The sequence below is a fragment of the Mastacembelus armatus genome, chromosome 23, assembly GCF_900324485.2.
Source record: "Mastacembelus armatus chromosome 23, fMasArm1.2, whole genome shotgun sequence".
Lineage (NCBI taxonomy): Eukaryota > Metazoa > Chordata > Actinopteri > Synbranchiformes > Mastacembelidae > Mastacembelus > Mastacembelus armatus.
The window spans coordinates 8431395-8451070 of NC_046655.1; the positions used below are offsets into that span (position 1 = coordinate 8431395).

Here is a 19676-nt window from a genome sequence, read left to right on the forward strand (position 1 = left end):
AACCTAATCAGGGGAATGTTACTGATTCACTTTCCCTATGTAGGAGCTCTTATCCAGGCATGGGTTTCAAACAGGTCACCTTATGACTGCTGGCAGCTTTTCTAACCTTTAAATTACTGTGTGTGTGTGTGTGTGTGTGTGTGTGTGTGTGTGTGTGTGTGTGTGTGTGTGTGTGTGTGTGTGTGTGTGTGTGTGTGTGTGTGTGTGTGTGTGTGTGTGTGTGTGAGATATGTCAAGGCATCTTTATGGTGTGTTCATGCATACGTGTGGTTGCAGAAGTCCATTGTGTGCTTTTGTGTGGCTGAGAAGGGTATAACTTTGTGTACGTGTGTGTAATGTTATCTGGTGCGCTGAAGCGTCCTGTCTTAGTGGACGGTCTGAGCAGCGTCCATGCTGTGTTTGCTCAGCTAATTAGAATGTCCAACAGTGGCTTCATGTGTATTTGCATTTGAGGGTGTTTGTCTGGTGTGTTGTGTTTAATTGGAATATCCACCAGTGCACATTTGTGTGTCTGTGTATGTTGTTTCTAATTGGAATATCCTCTGGAGTGTGTGGCAGCTGGCGGGCTAACAGAGAGAGCAGAAGCGAGGGAGGAGAGAGAGGAGTAAAAGAAATAAACAGGTAATGATGTGACTTGCTGATGGGGCTTTAATGAGGAGAGCTGCACTCAAGGGCATAGGTTTGGATTCAGAAGGGGATGTAGTGGGGCTACAGTGAAGTTAGTTGGAGGTTAGATGACAACATGCCGTACATTATGATTAAGTTAAGCAGAGCATGGCTCTCAGGCCATCATTCTTTAATATTAGCAGTTGCCTAATATAAAAATTAAAACTGCTATAATCACCTATGTATGATCAGTGTTCCACTCTGCTGCAACTCCACTACTGACAGTCCCTCTTAGATATTTAGAATACCTTTTAGGCTAATTTTATAATCTGGCACACACCGTTGGACTGTTTTTGTACCTGCTTGCTTTGGAAAGCTGAAATGTGTGGAAATGTACAGCTACTTGTGAAAGCTCACAGTGTTGTTAATGTCATTGATGTTGTGATGAGGCTCCTGAGAAATCTTGCATGCTGGCCGTGTGAAGACATTTCAAATGCTTAATGTATGAAGCCTTGGATATTCCAGGCACCATTCAGTCAGATCCCACCTGGTGTGTTTTTGTGCTGCTTTTCAAGGTAACAGCGGTAGAAAGAATTTTAGATTTTTGTCATGACAAAAGATACAGCTTTCACTCAAGGTCCATTTAGTGGCATTTTTTCCTGTTCCTGTTGAATTTCATGGTCTTCTTCAGCTGATGTAGTTTGCTCAGTTTTCTTGGATGTCATGTGACTGCATATGCAACACACATTTGCCTTTTTCCTGCCTTTAGGGTGTACCAGCTGAGATTTACATGTGTTACTTGGTATAGCTCATGCCCATTAAGTGACCTGTGAAGAGGTTGAAAGCTCTGGATTCTACTGTTTCAAACTGCAGTTTACAAGGTCAGGAATTAATTTTCTCGCTCAACTTCCCAGGATCATTGGTTCATGCTCAGTTTCTGCAAATAAACCGTTTTTCTGCTTCTTGTCTATGTTCCGCCATTATGAGACCATGAGACCATTATGTGTGTCTGTGTTTCTTAAATCCTATCTCACCTTTTTAATAAGAAGGAAGAAGAGCACCATCCTTTCTGTCCCCTTCTGTAAGTCTTTCTTCTGTAAATTAAAGGAGCCTACATTGACTGAGGGCAGCACTGGGTCTTTCTGTGCATCACTCAGATGAGTAGTTAGAGTGAAGCTGAGGTGCGTGGTGAAGCCTATAGAGCTCATTAGAGGGTAAAGTCTGTGCTCAACACAGCTTACAATGCATAACCTTCCACTTTAAGAAATACAATATTCCTTCAAGGTTGAATAAAAGGCCCTATGTATGTAACACAGAGACTTAATTATCTTTTGACACTCTTAGAATTACTTTATTTGGCTCATTTACTGACAAATGGGGACTTCAGAGTGGGTCACACTGTTGTTTTCACTCTTCACCCTCTTGCTTCTGCATTTTTGTTAGACCCCAAGGATGCACACAGTATGTTTTGCTGAGTAACACTGAACATAGCTTGTTTATTAACAAGAAAATGGCCCGGGGCACCTTTTGGTTTGAAACTTAAGCAGGTAGATTCAAAGAGATAAAGATAAAAATTGAGAGGTAAAGTTAGAGTGAGAGAAAGACACACAGGGGGAGACAGAGATACAGAATAGTAATGTGAGAGTTAAATCAAGAAAGTGAGGGAGAGAGGGATTCGTAGCCATCACTGACCAGGGAAGTATTGTTTTGAAATAGGTCATGCTACCATGCAGAGGCTGCTGGCTCTGAACAGCTTCTGCTGCACCCTGCAGAAATGGGAAAGGTTGTATATGTGTGTGCATGTGTGCGTTCCTCTGCCTCTTCCTGCTTGTTGTTAAGCCCTAACCATCAGCTACATTCTCTCTCCAGCTATTTTTCTCTGTTTTGGCTTCATCATTCCTTTGTCTGACACTGTTGACAGAAGATATTTCTCTTTTATTTCTTTTCTTTCCCTCTTTTTATTCTTTCTCATCTCTCTCTTTCTCTTTATTTGTGTCCTTCTTTCTCTTTGTGAGCCACCTTTGCTGTTCTCCAGATGTCTTAAATATGGCCAGCTTGTTATCTCCTGTCTCCAACAGAGGGAAAAAAAACAACCACCTTGCCGCTACCCACATACCCACTCATGGATTGTGTCTGTGTCCTGTATTCATGCTTTTTGTTTGTATACCAGTTGCTTCCACTGAAACATACCCAAATGCGTTTTATTGTTATGCTTGTATATTGATGGAGTTGTGCAGAGACACAGGAGGATGTTTTTGTGTCATGCTCCATTAAAATCTGTTTGTAAGAACAGGACAGCAGTTGTAGTCCACCCAAAAGAAACCCTTCACTGTAACTTGACATTTTAAGGGAATCTCAGTTTCTCTGTTCATAGAAATGGACATTACCAGTTTTATCTACATTAGCAGGTGCACGGTGGAACAACAGCACAGCCTATACCCAGCTTAGGAACTGACTCAATGCTGCAGTGTCATAACAGAAAGACAGAGCTGCAACAGTATGAACCTGCAGGTTCAGTCACTGAAGCTGTTATTCAACCAGAACACCTATGTACTCTGTGATTCTCAAGGCCTCTCATTCATATTATCTCTCTGGCACATTCACCATCTCTCTCACTCACTGACAGATATTCCCACGTTACCTTCTAACCTTAGACCAAGACCCAAGTGTCCTAACCCCAAATAGGCCCTTTAAGAAATGAAGACTGGCAAATGGTTTCACTTTGAGTAACATTCCCCATTTTTTTCTTTCTCTGTGATTGTATTTGGTCCTCATGAGTATATAAAGAGCACACACAATCTATCTTCCCTGCCTCCCAAATCCATCTCCGCCTCTCGCAACACACATACATATACACACAGTGCCGCGGCTCAGTGTCCTCAGATAGATTTATGGCTATGACTGTGCTCCCGGTGGAAAACCAGTGACTGCCCAGATCCTTACCGGGAGTTACCGTCTGTAATCAATCTACAGCAATCTGAAGAGGTAGGGAGAGAGAGAGGACGAGCGGAGAGACAAGGAGGCAGAATAAAAGCACTGTGATGGGAGTGGGCTGAGAAGATGGGAACAACATGGAAACAGAAAAATGGGGGGTGAAGGAGAAGAAGGGAGACAGGATGAGAAAATGAGGCAAAATACAACAAAGAGAGAATGAATCAGAGATTGTGGGAGTGCACAGTAAGAGTGATGTTAAATATGAGCAGAGAGTCAGAGGAGGTTTGGATTTACACAAATATCAAATGCTTAAGACAGAGGAAGGAGAGGCAAGCTAATATTAGAGAGCGATAAGTATAGATCAAAGTCAAGACAGTAAAACTGAAATGCTGAGGAACTGAGTGAATGGTTGCAAAATAAAACCAGCCTTCATTCACTATGTAATTACCTGAGCAGTTACTGTAAATGTTAGCAGAATGGGTGTGGTTTCTGTAATAGTCAGTATGGTATCCAGAAGGGGCAAATTATCCTGAATTAAACCTTTCAGCCTGTGCGAGGACTGCTCCCAAAGTGGCAAAGGGGCAATAATTTGTAAAATATATGGCCATTTTATCAAGTGAGCCATTTTGTTGGAATTACACAAAATTGCTGAAAATAATGTTGAGATTAGTTGAATGTGTGTTACAGTAATTATTGTTATTGCAAGACTGTGAGTTCATGGAGAGACTGTATAAAGCCTGTCATTACATTCACACATTCACAACTTCATATACTTTTATTTTTCAGGCAAGGTAACATACAAGGAAACATTCTGATATCCCCACACATAAGCTGTGAGCACGTACAGTAATACACTGCACAGGGAACAACAGAGCAGATCACTTCTGAACAATATTTCTTTCGTTTGCTGGGTTTAGACATCATGTCGCCTTTATTCTGACAGATTTAGGAACCTTTTATTCGTTTTTGAAGAAATAGGTTTTGCGATCTTTTGCAGGGTTCTAGTGGGATTTAGTCGTTTGGCTGAAAATTGGAAGAGACAGACAGCAAGTGTCAGATCCTGACATCAAACAGGGAGAAGTTGAAGTTGGGCTGGGGGGAGACACCCAAAGGGGACGTCGCACAGAGATGCTCACAGTGACACACGCATGCACACAATGTATTTATGTACATGATCTACATCCACAGAAACATGTATCAACACTCACATGCAGACGCACACAGACACAAAAACTCTTCTCTGAGGGGCAGTAAAGAGGGACAAAGACTAATTCCCTACCAAGGCCTTTGTTAATATTTCTCTAACGGACGTCAGATATGCTGGTGTGCAGTTTACTTTCCATCTTCACTTTAGCTGTCATTTAAAAAAATGACCCACATGGGATTAATAAAGTATTTCTGATTCTGATTTTGGTTGTTTCATCCCTACAAATGTCAGATGGTACAGTCTGCATAACAAAGAAAAAATATTAAATAAACAGAAAAAATCAAATCCTCCAACAGGGGCTGTATTGTAGTAGATTAATTAGTGGTACTGGCAGTTTCTCTTTGTGACTGAACTCTTAGTCATTTAATAGAACAAACTGTGAAAGTTTGAGTAAATGTATCCTATTTTAAGTTACTCATACTGTGTAATTTCAGCACCAGAATGATAATTTAGGCAAAATTATAAACATTGGAAAGATGATAAATGAAGCTGTTGTAAATGCCCCAATATAATTGGCGCTGTACTGCTGATCCTTCAGATCCCACAAGAAATTCAAAGTTTGTTGCCTTGCAAGCTGTTGCTGTGTAGATGCAGTAACCTGGCATCCAGTTTCTGGCAATAGATAGAAAATACTTGGCTTAAAGGTTTTAGAACTCTGTTAGACTCAAAGCTTCAGGCGGTACTCAGTAAACAAAAAGGCTATCTCACAAAGTGTTGTAAGGGACAGTAGTTTTATCCACCTGGTGGTTCCACCTGAATTAAACTTGTGTGTGTGTGTGTGTGTTTCTTTCTGCTACCATACATATTTATATGTTTTTGAGGTGAACTTATCAATTTTTTTTCATTTTTTTTTTTTTTCATGGCAGATCCCATATAAAGTCGTCCCTGCATGTCCCTGCATGTTCATCTTTATATGGCCATTGCACAATGGGCTATAACAACCCAACTTTTGTTGTAGTTGTAGATTCAAACCACAGACCACACTAATAATGTCATTACATCTGTATGTTGTTGTTGTTTTTTTTTTAATAATTAAATAATAGTCAGCTACAGATTACGTCTCAACTTCACGTCTCAGCTGTCACTACCAGAGCATTTTTCTCCACAGTTTGCAATAATTAGCATGACAATGTGGAAACAACATGATTAAAACAATGAGGGAAGCATCAAGGCAGCAGTATCTTGATGACTCTGTAAGGCAAGAGAGACCAGTGACATTTGTGCTTCACCAGGAGTTGGAATTTTAAAACAGGGTTAATTAGAGGAATTAAAGCATACTGAAAAGAAGTGGATTAATGTGAGTCCAAAGGTGTGTTCCCTTGAATAGGGACATGATTTTATTACCTTTAGTCCTTTTGGATTAATTTTATTAGAATTGGAGCTATGTGGTGTTCTGTATTATTTCCATTCCACTTTCTGTCAAGATTGCATAATAGCAGCTGTAGAAACAGAAACATTTAGCACCCGTGACAGGAGAGCAGAGATACACTTAGTCCTGTTTTATGTGCTCAAGGTGTGACACTAAGTTTTCCCTTTTATTTGGGCTACAGTCTCTTGACTGATGATGCTCCATGTAAATCAAATCCTCGATGGGCATTTTAATTGGCTGGAGCTGTGCTCCACAATCAAGTCTGTTAGGAGAGGGATAGAGCTATTTCACCACAGGACCATCCTACCAGTATCCATTACAATAAAACCTTTATGGACAACTCAGAACTTGTTTGATTTGAAGACTACTGGCCCGACCTCATGCATAGTAAGAGCTACGCTAACAAGCTGTGGCAGAGAAAACATAGATGTAAGATTATTTTATGAAATACCCTGTGCACTCTTTCATGACACATATAGCCCTTACACTAGTATGGATTAGACAAAGAAAAATATCTCTAAGTGCTGTTTTGTAAATGATAATGAGGCACTTGTGGACAACAGTGACCAGCTTGGGCCCAATTAAGCTGCACCGACACAACGTTAAAATATTATGGCGAAGAGTCCTGCGTCAGAGCTTTTTTTGAAAGAGTTTTCCATCTCAGCACCATGTTTGAAAAATGTCTTAGAAGTGCAACTTGTGGATTTAACAAGCTCTGAATAAAAAGCATCTTGAAAAAGAGAGTAACTTTTTCATGCATAGAAATTTAGAAAAACACCTACTCCTCTCACCTTTAAGTTGTTTTCGAGCAGAAATGGATTTCTAAATGATACCCCTTCTCAACTGCCGCAGCTGCTGGTTTGAATTGAACACTTGGTGTAATTGGTGTAACTTTTGTCTAGTTGTTACTTTCCACTGTGGGCTTGAACCACTGGTTTTGAGGTTATGGTGAGGCACCCAATCTGTGAACATTTTTCTACACTAGTAGTCCTTTCTGTGGGAGCAGCTTTTTGAGGTCAATATATACAGATAAACAAAGGTTTTACTTAACATCCATTATATGGTATTTATGGGTTAAATAGATAGTGGTTCAATATGTCAACAGTACATGCAATTTAAAAAAAAAAAAAAAGTTTGACACATCTATATTAAAAAGGATTAAAACAAATCTCCTCGTCTTCTACGATTTACCCTTTATGTTGTCCAAATTACAGTTCTTAAACATAGGCAGGTAAGGGTAACACAGTTGAACATTTGAAGAACAGTTTATCTTTTTAAAGATAATTTACAATAAAAAGAATTTTTACTTGGTGTATTAACAGACATGTTGACCTCTTGAAGTCGGACATCAAAAGAAAGCAGAAAAAATAGTGCTAGAAATCCCCCATGTTTTGTCGTGACTGCTCTAATTTTTTTAAATAAATAAATAAAATAAACTCCTTTCACCCTCCCACTGCTTAGGTGATTAAAATGATAAGTGGTCCCATGGTGTGTGCAGAGTGAAACAGGAGTTGTCAATTAGACACACAGAGAGACAGGCACGCACACCCCTCAAGGTTTTACGTTGAATGACAGTGCGAAGTTAGTTCAGGACCCTCGGGCGATCTGAAAAGTCATCCCACACGTAAAAAGATTTGGTTAGGACAGGCACCTATCAAGGACACCTAAACTGTATCACTGTAAGGGAGAAAATGAGATGACGGAGAGATGATATAGACAAACGGAACATAGAATTGAGGTTGAGAAGGTAGAAACGCGAAGAAGAAGAGATGAGGAGGCAGACATAGAGAAGGAAAGAAAAATGACAGGCTGTGGACAGAGGAAAACATTTTAGAGAGATATTAGGGACTGTGGAGTGCAGTGCAGAGTGACAATAAATCAATAGCGATGATGTGGGCAGAAGTAAGAGAATGACAAGGAAAGCATGGCAAGATGGGAGGATGTTTTTGGGAATGAAAGATGTCATGACCAATTCGTTCTCATCACTCTGTTTTGCTTTTTCACTGACTGTTTGCTGACTCAGGATATGAAACCAAGTGGCCAGTAATCATTTATTTCAGATCAGAGCTGGGAGACTCCCACCACAGCAGAGAGTTGAACACGAGTTCAACTTGCAAATGGGAAGCAATTTGCTGAAATGGTGTCAAAGTGAAGGCCAAATGTTTTTCCACTGCAACGTTTTTTTTAAAGCTAAACTTCAATCAGTCAGTTTCTTCCAATCAGTTAGAGGATGCAGCGATTCCTAGTGAGGTTTACTGTAATATATCTACTGAACTACGGCTGGTTATGGCTATGCCAACCAGTGATACCAAGCAGCTACTCTGCCATTTGGAATCACAAGAAAAACATGATGCTCGGTTGAAGAGAAATTAGTGCCAGTGTTTGAACATGTGTGAATTTCTGTGAAAGTACAACATGCCCATGGCTGAAAGTGCTGCAGAGCTTTGTTCCTCAGTTCAGTCACTGGCCTTTTATACTGTTTTGTCATCAGTGTCTTTTTCTTCATGACTCGTTCTCTTTATTTCTCTCTTATTCTCTGTGGCTATCCCCTCCATCTCCTTTCCCCACTTCCCACCAACACTTCTTACCTCATCTACTTAGTTTTCTCTTCCACTTACCCATGCTGTCTTTCATATTCACACCATCTGTCTCTGTCTTCCTCTCTTTCTCTCTATCTCTCCGCTCTTGGCAAAGTTGGCCTTGTTGCTCGCCCGAGCTCTTTGATTCGATTTTCACCACCCTTTTCTTGCTCTGTGGTACACATGAAAAGAGTTGAAATAATCACAGAAGTGAAATGACTCCAAATGCTTCTTGTGTTTTGTTTTTCTTATCTCGTCATCAAGCATTAGAATTCCCATGGATGACTAAGGAAGTCCTAATTTAGGACATGATTTATATCACTTCACGGTGAGTGGTATTTTTTTGCAGTGAATGTGGTGTTGGTGAGGGAATGGAAATTGCACAAAATGTGTAGAGTAAAAAGTCTGCGCCTGTCTTGATTTATTGTATGTAACAAATGTTTAATGGCTAGACTAAGCTATCATACAGTTCTGCTGTGAAAGGATGACTCATTGATGGGTGGTCTAAATATCAACCTGCCTGCCTGTGGAATCAGTCATTACATTCTCGTATAGCGATTCAGCATTAGCCATTTAAATTCAGTGGTAATGTCGAATGCCAGTATGATATTCGCATTTCCCTGTAAAACATATAGTTGGCACCGAAAGCATAACTCCTGCTTTTCTCATACTGCTGCATCCACTAAGCTGACTTATAGGATTCACCTCAGTGCAGTGGAGATAAAAAAAAAAAAAAAAAGCACCGGGATGTGAGTAATGAAGGAATAACCAACAGGACAATCTCTGTTCAGATGCTGACTATTTTCCTCTACATCTTCCCATTTCAGAAACTGGGAAATAAAAAAAATTCCAAGAATAACATAAGTCATGACTGTTGTGGGAAATTGATCACAATGACTCCTTAATTTATTTGGCAAGCAGAGCAGCTCAGTAGAATGACTTTTTCTCGTCTGCTCCCATCCAAGCATGAACCTGACTATGTTCACTTTCATCCCATACTTGCTCCTGTTGCCCTGACAACAAACTAAAACAGCCGCTTCTGTCTGAGTGATGTGGGATCAGAAACGTGGCTTCAATACTGTTGTATGTGATGTGAATAAATCCAGATCTGCATTAAAAGCAAGCCTTTTTTGATGGAGCTGTTTCTGGCCTGCTGGCTCTAAGGAGACAGACAAAGCTGTTGTGATGCAGTATGTTCAATTACGAGATAAAGTTGTTTGGAAAAGTAATAGTTATATCAGGGCAATAAATGATGCAATCAACAGTGTAATAAGGTTTGGGTTGAACAACAGAGGACCCATCTTTGATGCACTAATTGAAAAATAACAGGGCTGTCCAGTTGAAGAAATCTTAGATGAGTACTCTTTTCATGAATTCATAGTAGAATCACTCTCATGTAGTCAGCACAGCACTACTAAGCCAGTTTGCTCCTTGTTACTCACTGACATGCAACACTCTAGCTAGAACCTCCCTCCTTTATAACCCTAAGACTAAATGTAAAAGCAACAGAGAGCTATTTGTCCATTCAGTAGAATTAATCATACGTGTTTCTCCTCCTTCCAGTCGTCTTTCTCTCTTCTCTTTCTGTCCCCAGGAGTTAAAAGCACATCAGCCCATCACTATACCCATGTGTTGCTCGCTCTGAATCTCCTCTTATCACAGAGCAGAGTGCCTGTGTCTGTAAATGTCTTAAACCTCAGGGGAACACATTGTACGCAGCCATCCATAGCTAATCATCTACTTTTTTGAGTGAGACTGGGGTAATAGAGCGCTTTTCTAATGCGCACACTTTTTAGCCATTATCAGCTGTGGACAGCAAGGTGGTGGAAGACAGTTTCAGTCTCCAGTTTCTGTGTGTATGTTGCATGTATGTGTGTCTTTGTGTAAATAACAGCTGGAAGCCACAACTTTGGACCAAAGGCTACATGTAATGGAAACAGCTATCAGCAGACAGGCTGCTGTTTTGATAAGAGTGAGTTCACTGCTTAGGGGAATATCTCTTTTCTTCCTTTTACTTATTTATTCTTCATTGACTCTCTCAATCTTTTCTCTGACAGTTTCATTTTTCTCTCCCTCCTACTGAAAACATATTTTTCTGTTTCCATCTGTTCCTCTCTCATACTGCCATTAACTGATCTCTGTATCAGTACAATTCAATTCTCTGCTGTTTGTTGCCAGGAAATACGGAAATCAACAAATTCCCTTGTGTATTTCTCTCCGGTTTTTCTTCTTGTTCAGTTGGTTTTGTGTCTTACACAACTGGCAAATTCATCCCTGTGTTAATGCTTTTTGTATGTATGTGTGTGTGTGTGTGTGTGATTCTGTGACTAAGGAGTGGAGTGTAAACTGCTTTCAGAGCCAGAGGGGGAGCTGGAGGCAGAGCTCTTCACTCCTGGTCAACACACACTGTGATGCTGCTATAGGAATGTCATCCAGGGAGGGAAAAGTGTTACTGTGTTTTTGATGTCTGTGTTACATTATTATTTAATTCTGTTTACAGTTTGATAATTCAGTTTTGTCTGTATTTGTGCGTTTAAATGCTAAGGTTATATTTAGCCAGTGCACTCAAGCGATGACATACTGACATTTACCTTCATTAGTTTGTGTGTGTTGTCAGATGATTAGCTCTGCACTCCCCTTCCCCCCTGGCTGCCATCTGTGTTATCAACTCACACCTTTGGGCAGGTGTGTGTGTGTGTGTGTGTGTGTGTGTGTGTGTGTGTGTGTGTGTGTGTGTGTGTGTGTGTGTGTGTGTGTGTTCTTTGTATTTGTGAAGAGCAGTTTGAGTTTGAGACTGAAGATATTTTGTGAAAAGTGAGGACATTCTGGGGGCGTCACAGTGATGCTGTGGTTTGCACTGTCGCCTCACAGCACCAGAGTGCTGGGTTTGAAGCTGCTGGTCAGCTGGCGTCTTTCTCTGTGGATGTTGCATGTTCATAGATGGACTACCCTGTCCAGTTTCTACCCTGTTGTTCATAATTATGAGAAAGGGAATGCATTAGGTGCATTAAGAGGATCACTTACCAATTTCCGTAATATGTGCAAATATGTGTCTGAGTGAGTTCAAACCACCATCACACAGACAGCTGCTAATTTAAGGAGTAAGAGCAGTGATTCAGCTATTTACTCAATATAAGTTGGCTGGCTGAGGTGTGCAGCCACTGCAGCCTAAGTGTCTCTCTGTTCTACTTTCTGCCTGGTGTCAGGCTGTACTTACACTAGCTACACTGCCTCAATCAGTGTGTCTGTGCAGTTTTTGACAATATAGAGTTGGTCACTGGGGGTCATTCTGTTCTTTCCCACTCGATAAGTGTCACATTCTTTTCCTCACTTTCAGTATTTTATAACATCAATTTTCTTAATGTTTCTTCCTCACCTTCTCCGTTCTCCATGTCTCTGTTACTTTCCATTTCTGGCTTTCTGTCTGTTTTTATACCTTAGGTTCACTTTACCTCTCATTCTGCTATCTGCCTACCTCCATATACCAGAGACAGTGCTTGCCTGATAAACCCCATGTCTGGAGAGCTTGTCAGCTGTGTCAGCAGTTTGGGTGAAGCCTGTCATTACATCAGTTCTCTGCCAAATTACTCTCTGAAACTCACTAAGGACCTGAGGACTACAGTGCTCAGTCCACTGTATTGTGTATCTGTGTGTGTGTCTTTTTGTTTCATTGCAACTGTCCTCCAACTTGGAAAAATTGATGTGGTCTAATAAAATAGTCTAATTTAGTATGGTGTGCATAACACTTCTGACTGCCCACCTACATTACATGTCATTGTGTCTATCCTTCAGTCAACTCACTATACCCTTTGAGTGCTGCCAGACAATTTGTCCACTGTGCAGGACAGCATCTGACAGTGCAGGACAGCATCTGACAGTGCAGCTCCACTGTAGTTCAGCACCACCTTAGCCCCTGTTTGGTCTCCTTGAATTATCATGTAGGCCAAACCTCACTGTCTCGATGATTAAAATGTTCAGACAAATATGTCTGAAAGTCAGTTTGGTGTAATCTCTGTCTCACTCATCTTACCTGCTGATATAAACCACACCTGTCTGCTAAAAAGCACTAAGAATTGTTTCACATTCTTCAAAAAAGATGAGCGCTGCAGCTCATGGGCAATTAAGCAACTTCATTGGTGCCATCATTTCATATGCCATTTGATCTACCTGTCTGTGTGTCGCTTTAGCTGTCACTACATGCATTTTCTGCTAATTTTGCTCTTGTTAGACCATGCTTTACCTCCTGTCTTCCCATTTGTCCTCCTCCTTTTTCCCGTCTGCAGACTTATTGCATAGTTGGATGATTACACAGACTATCTCTGACGACCTGAAATGTGATAAATGACCCTGTCTGTATCTCTATATGTCTCTCTAGATGTATATCCAAACCACCACCCTGACTGTCTCCCTCAGCCTGTCTGCTTCTGTGTCTCTGGGGATGCTCTATATGCCCAAGGTCTACATCATCCTCTTCCACCCTGAGCAGAACGTACCCAAAAGAAAACGCAGCTTCAAGGTGAGCAGGTCTTAAGTCGTATTACACAAAATGTATTCTGATGAAATGAGGATGGATTTCTGTTGAACTACGAAGGACATCAAAACTGAGTAGTAAAACGTGTTCACAATATGCATTGTTATCCAATTAATGGATTCCTGAATGTGAATTCATGACGATACAGGCCATCGTGACAGCTGCCACCATGTCTGGAAAACTGACCCAGAAGGGAGGAGACCGACCTAATGGAGAGGTGAAGACTGAACTATGTGAGAGCATGGAGACCAACAGTGAGTAAGAGAACACCAGCGTTTTATATTTATACATATAATAATCCATATAGATCTCTACCACCACATGTATAGATAGAATGTATATAATAAGAAGAACCTGGATTAGCTGTATGTAAACCTAAGCTAGAGCTCACTTTAATAAGAGAGGGATAAACTAAAAGAAAACCAACTAGTTTGAAAAAGGTAACATTTTATTACACATACAAGAATATTATACACCTTTATAATAGTACACAGGAGATGTGTGGGTGGGTGTAGCAAAAGGTCAAAATTTATCTCATCTACCCTGCAAGTGGGTAATATGTTTATCTTTTCATTTTAATCACATATCATGATGGAATAGAATCATGCAAATAAACATTTTCTCATTTGTGTATGTATGCATAGATATACTGTAGACTTCACATAAGGTTTTTTGTTTTGCTTTAATTAAGCAAAAGTTTCATTTTAATTTAACAGATTTTGCACGTGAGGTTTTTGCATTGCAGAACAGCTGCAAAAATGATGAGTTTTAAATAGCATGATGTGCTTTCTCTGAGCTCTGACAGTGAAGCACTGTTAGATCCACTTCAAAGCTCTGCTTTGTGTTGAGCTGGTCCGCCTGTGTCAGCAATCTGCAGATGAAATGACAGCATTGCACGTGTGTGTCTGCATGTGCCCGTGCAGCCTAGTGTGCACCTCGGTGTGTGCATGTGTATGTTTGAGTCTCCCATCAGTCTAGTCCGTCGTGTCCATGTGTCGGTTTCTCTCGATGGTCGCGCGTACACAATATGTGAACATGTCTATCTTTGTCTATAGTTACATATACATAGTCTGAGCTATACTTTCGCACAGTCTGTGAGTATTATATGCAATCACATAATGGGTTTTTAGATGTGTGAAAGCAAAACAAGGCTTTCTGTCAGCACTTCATTTAATCAGTGAAAGAATCTGGTCACAGTTCTGTCATTTAGCCCGTAGTTCAACTGCTTAGTCATCTTCTTACACAGTACAAACTTTACAAGAAGTTTGAAGATTAATAACTTCCATTTGGTCCAAGCAAGAATTTATTTGTACAGTGTTGACAGGTAGAATACAAGTTAAAGATTGCCTATTTTTTTAGAACTTGGAAGTGCTCTTCAGGAAATATCAACCTTTGGACATTTTTCAAGTCTGAAATAAATGGAAAAGAATTGCATGCACGAAGACTCATTTCTCTGATATATATTTTTTCATCAAGAACCATTATTTCAGCAGTGTGATGGTAAAACGTAAGTGAAAAAAGGGGTTGCATGAAAGCATTGGAGTATAACAATAGTGCACTTAGAGGCCTGCGGTTGCTCCAGTAACATTGACATTTACCATGGAACGCTTGAGGGGACACAAGACATAATGGGTTTGACAAAAAGCCCCTCTACTCAGGTGGACTGTGGATGTGACACTGTTACGTGATCTTCTGTTGCAAAAATCTGCCCTTAACTGCTCTTTCTTCTTTGTTTCTTTTCCTCTTTTTCCCTCCATTCCACCAATCGCTTTCTTCTCTTTCATTGTATCTTTTCCATTTCATAATTTTTGCTAATTTTCCTTCATTTCACTTGTTTTTCCTCACACTGTCACTTGTTGTTTATATCATCTTCATCCTCCTCCATCAATACTTTCCATCGCCCGCAACCGACTTCATGCAGCTTCATCAACTAAGACGACATATGTCAGCTACAGCAATCATGCCATCTGAAGGGACCACAGAACATGGAGAAGGGGATTGGACAGAAGAGGGGGGCGTGTCTTGGGGGCAGGACCAAAAGAAAAGAAAACAAGGAGCTGTCATTCAAAGTCGATTGGCTGAAGAACTGGTGGACTGACAGAGCACCCAATGGAATTCAAGCATGAGACATTTTGTTTTGTTCCCCATCAAACCACAGCGGCGTGGGACCACATAAACAGCCACTCCGTGTGCCTGCTATCCCGCTGCTCACAGCTCATTGGTCCTACCATGGACTTACCTGTTCTAAAAAAAAAAAAAAAAATGAGACAACATGAAAAATGTGACATACCATAGGACACTGTGGTGGACAGAGTAACTATTAAAACCTACAAAAAAGAAAAAAAAAATAATAAAAATGAAAACATAAAGAAAAAACCATGTAGACATTATATCTAAAAGGGCAAAGGTGGGGCCGGGAAAGAGATTTAACAGACTACATTTTAAGATATTAAAAAGAGAAATGTAAGAGAAAATCTATGAGATTCAAACCTGTTTGTTGTTATTCTCTACTTGTAAGTATTTTTGTGGTTGTGACGATTTTTTCATTCTTGTCTCACCGTTGTCTGATGGATCGCCCTTGCATAATGAGATGAGTGTGTTTCCTCCTGCTGTCTTGGCTAAACGGGTTGTAGCCTTGGCTTGTGAACCTGTAAAATGCCATGGTTGAAGCATGCCAGTTTTTATACAAAAAGGAGATTTATTTATAATAAAGGAATGTTTTGCAAACGTGTAGATTGGTGGTCGTGCTTTGAAAAATGAGGTTGGCCTATTGAGCTTGCAGAGTGATCAATGATCAGTGATCAGTGATCGATATTTCTGCAGTTTTTTCCCAGCCTTTTTGTTTTTGCAGTTTATGTTGTAGTGTAGAAATCCCACACTCATATCAGACAGAAAGCTTTTTGCACACTTTGTTCTCCTTATTACTTTATTTCTATTAAAGCTTCTTAAGTCTCCTCTGCCCTCTTCCTCAACTGTTTCTTAGCAGTGTGGTGAGCTCCCAAAGCAATACAAGTAGGTAGAAGAGGCCTGGAAGGCAAGTGTGAGGGTAAATGAGAGGGAGAGACATAACATGAAACTCATTTATGGTAGATGTTTGTGCAAAGTGGACAGAATTCCACGTCACAGTCCACTACCACTTATGTGTGATTGTGGGCCCAACACAGAGGTTAGATAAAAACATAAAACTCTGTGTTTTTGTGAGTTTGCCTTGCTGTACTTAATGTTCTGTTTGCCTGTCTTTGATGTAATGAAATGCACCGTAGATGTAATGAAATTCACAGTTGTTGAGAAGACAGACATGTAGACTAAATTGTAAATATAAGCCCAACAGAAAAGGCCTCGTTCCACAAGCATAAAATCGCAGGTACAATTTGTGCAGCTGGCGATGTGCGTGTTTTCTTTTTTCAATCAGCAATATCCTTGAGCAAAACACCAAAGCCCTAGTTGCTTATTTACTGGAAAAGATTTAATGCCTGTTTTATGATCCAAAGCCACATGGAACCTGTTCATAAGCCAGAATGTAACTTTTACAGACAGACCTACCCTTTAGCTGTAGTCCAGAGTTTTATATTTGCCCCAGTACATTTGGACCAATTTCAAAACATGATCTGATGAGATCACTTAATGAAACTTTTACGGGATCACCAAAGTTATTTCAGTTTTGGGCCAATTTAATGGTAATGCAATATGATCGCTTACAATCACAAATGAATCCTGAGTTTCTTTGGATCATCGATGATAAGTAGTCAGACTTTGACATCATAATACCTAAACTACATTTCAATTTAGCCACTCTCATTTTCTTGTGTGGAGAAAGCATCTTGATCTTGATCTTATTAATACCATGCCTCTTTATACCTTCCGTAGGTTTCACATCACAAGTCACTCTTGAGTTGTAGAAAATTACCAACTTAAGCAGATGTCTGTAACATCTGTCTTACGTTTGATTCATGTAAGCAAATGTTAGCCCTCTAACGAACTTCACAGTGCGTAAATATCAAGGTAGTTATCGAGTTATCGAGAGCTGCTTCTTTTAACGCTTGTATGTCATCTCATGAAAATCTGAACGTCATTTAGTATTTTTTTTTAAAAAAAGAAACCAGATGGTGGATCCTTTGACCTCCTGTCACTTAGCGAGTTATATAGCTTGTCTGAGCACAGGATGGATGTGCTGTATTTAATTAACAGTGAATCAGACTGACAAAAGTGTCAGAGTACTGGTGTGAGAAGACTATTAATTAACCTTCCATGACCCATTTAAAAATATTTTATTTAAGATGCACTTTTCTTTTAACCGTAACCATTTTGGTAGGTTCCTATGATCAAATTTCATGTTAAGGAACCATTAAAGCAGATCCCCATATTGATACAGTTATACTGAAACACCCACTATGACATGCAAATAATCTTATCTCTATGCAAATTTAAGACTAGATGTAAGTGGAAATTCTACTTGTTATTTCAAGTCATGGTACTTCAGTTGTTAGCGAACATCCCCCAAGGTCCACCTCAGCACAGCTCATCACAAATGTAAGACAGTACACGGCAGCAGGAAGCAAGTACAAAAAGCAAAAAGGAAGCACAGAGATTACTGTCATGGCATTACTCACAAGGAATCTGTGTACATGAATTCTTAAGGTAACTGCTTCCAAAAAATGTGTTAGTTTAATATTTAAACTCATCACATTTGCATTTAAAGACATCAAAAACAAAAATGTTTTATCAAAAATGAAATCATCCTAATATCGCAGTTAAGCAAGCATATTTTCATAACTCTTCGTAAGTAATCCCACATTCAAGGCATTGTTGAACCCTCAGAAAAGCAAAGTGTGGCCTTTTCATTCATTGACCTCGGCTTTATATTCCGGGCCTTTTAAAGGTGATCTGATTATTCCAGTGAGACCTGGTGAGGTAAAAGAGCACTAAGGACCTTACTTATTAGGAGAAACCAATGCCTTACTAAACACACTCTAATGCTGGACATTGGGATTAATTCAAGGAAAGAAAACCAAAGAATTTTAATTTTATTCATTAGTAAAAAATATTATTTTTCCAGTGGTGTATTTTGACTTGTTGTAATGGTTAAACATTAGTTCTCATTTCTGCCAAAAGTTGTACCATAGCCTTTGCAGGATGTATTTTCCAACAGAGGCAAAAATCCACGTCGTCTCCAGCCTCCTAATTCAATTACTGAATCTCAGACTGCTGCCAGTGTGGCCAGTGAAACAGAGAACGGTGGGTGGCTTAAGAAAACTGCTCTTTGTGAAATCACACCTCTTCCCACTTGAAGTAAATGTGTTTAAGCGCGTGAGTGTGTGCGTTGTTTGTGCAGCAAGAAAAAGAAAAAACAGATGGTCTCCAGCTGTGTGTCCATGTAGATGGAGATTTGAGGCTTCGATGTAGCAGGGCTGACGGTCTTGCTGGATGCTGTTGTCATGGTATCCAGACTAAATGACATAATTGTTTATGGAGGTCCGGATCTGGCTTGTATTTATCAGATATATCAGATCCTGCTATACATAACCATAACATACCATATTTTCCTAGATGTTAACTGGCATTATGATTTTATAACACCTTAAATATAAATGAATGATGACATCATTTAGTCTTTCCCCTGCAGTTCTGATATGTAGTTTAATTAAAAGACAAGCTGATCTGGTCATACTTTAATGCCAGGGCAACAAATTGAAGTCCTGAAAGTTACGCACAAGTAATTTTACTGATAAAAACAGTACAACACATGGATTCATTTAATCTGCCATGTTGAATCTTGTGTTTATTTCTATGCTGTCCAGTGTCATTCATATATAACTGTAAGTAGCTTAGCACACAGAAGCATGTTGCTCATTTCTAGCAGGCAACCCCAGATTATACATACTAAAATGAGACTGTTAACTCTGGGTATAGCTGATTTCATCAACTGTAAGTATGATAAGAAAAAAAAAAGTGTCAGACTTTCTACATTAATAGTCCTTTTTAATTTGAAAAAGTTATTTGCAAACAATATGTCTAAACTTATAATTTTACAAGAGAAAAGGCTTTAAAGACAACAAATAACTGAATGCAGTGTTATCTTGGGAAAAGTTGGCTGGAGTTGCTCAAGTGTGATCTCCACAAAATCCAATAAAGGAGAGCAGAGCCACAAGTGGTCTCTGTCTAACTCTGTTTGCTTTACGTTGGGGCAGACAAACACTAATCATGATTTCCATTCACTTTTGCTGTTGTACTTTTGGTTTTGGAAAGGCTGAAAAGAGACAACACCCTCCAGATGCTTAAGAAGAAAACCTCTCTTTCCAGAGCCCCATAAAAACACTGTTATCTCAAGTTGTTTTGTTTCTTTTTCTCTGACCTCTTTATCCACAAACTATACACATATATTTGAGAAAGGTGTACAACCACAAAACAATCTATAAGCTAAGCTGTAGTTATTGCTTTTCTAATTATTTT

The 19676-nt window shown here is 39.7% G+C and overlaps 1 protein-coding gene across 1 annotated transcript in view; it reads left to right on the plus strand.

Annotated features, from left to right (window-relative positions):
* The window catches only part of grm8a (glutamate receptor, metabotropic 8a), a 182232-nt gene extending 167035 nt beyond the window's left edge, over positions 1-15197 (plus strand). The window contains exons 11-13 of the mRNA XM_026327380.1: positions 13071-13211; positions 13375-13480; positions 15148-15197. Of these exons, the coding sequence (XP_026183165.1) occupies positions 13071-13211; positions 13375-13480; positions 15148-15197 (297 nt within the window). The remainder of the gene's footprint in view (positions 1-13070; positions 13212-13374; positions 13481-15147) is intronic.
* Positions 15198-19676: the final 4479 nt, after the last annotated feature.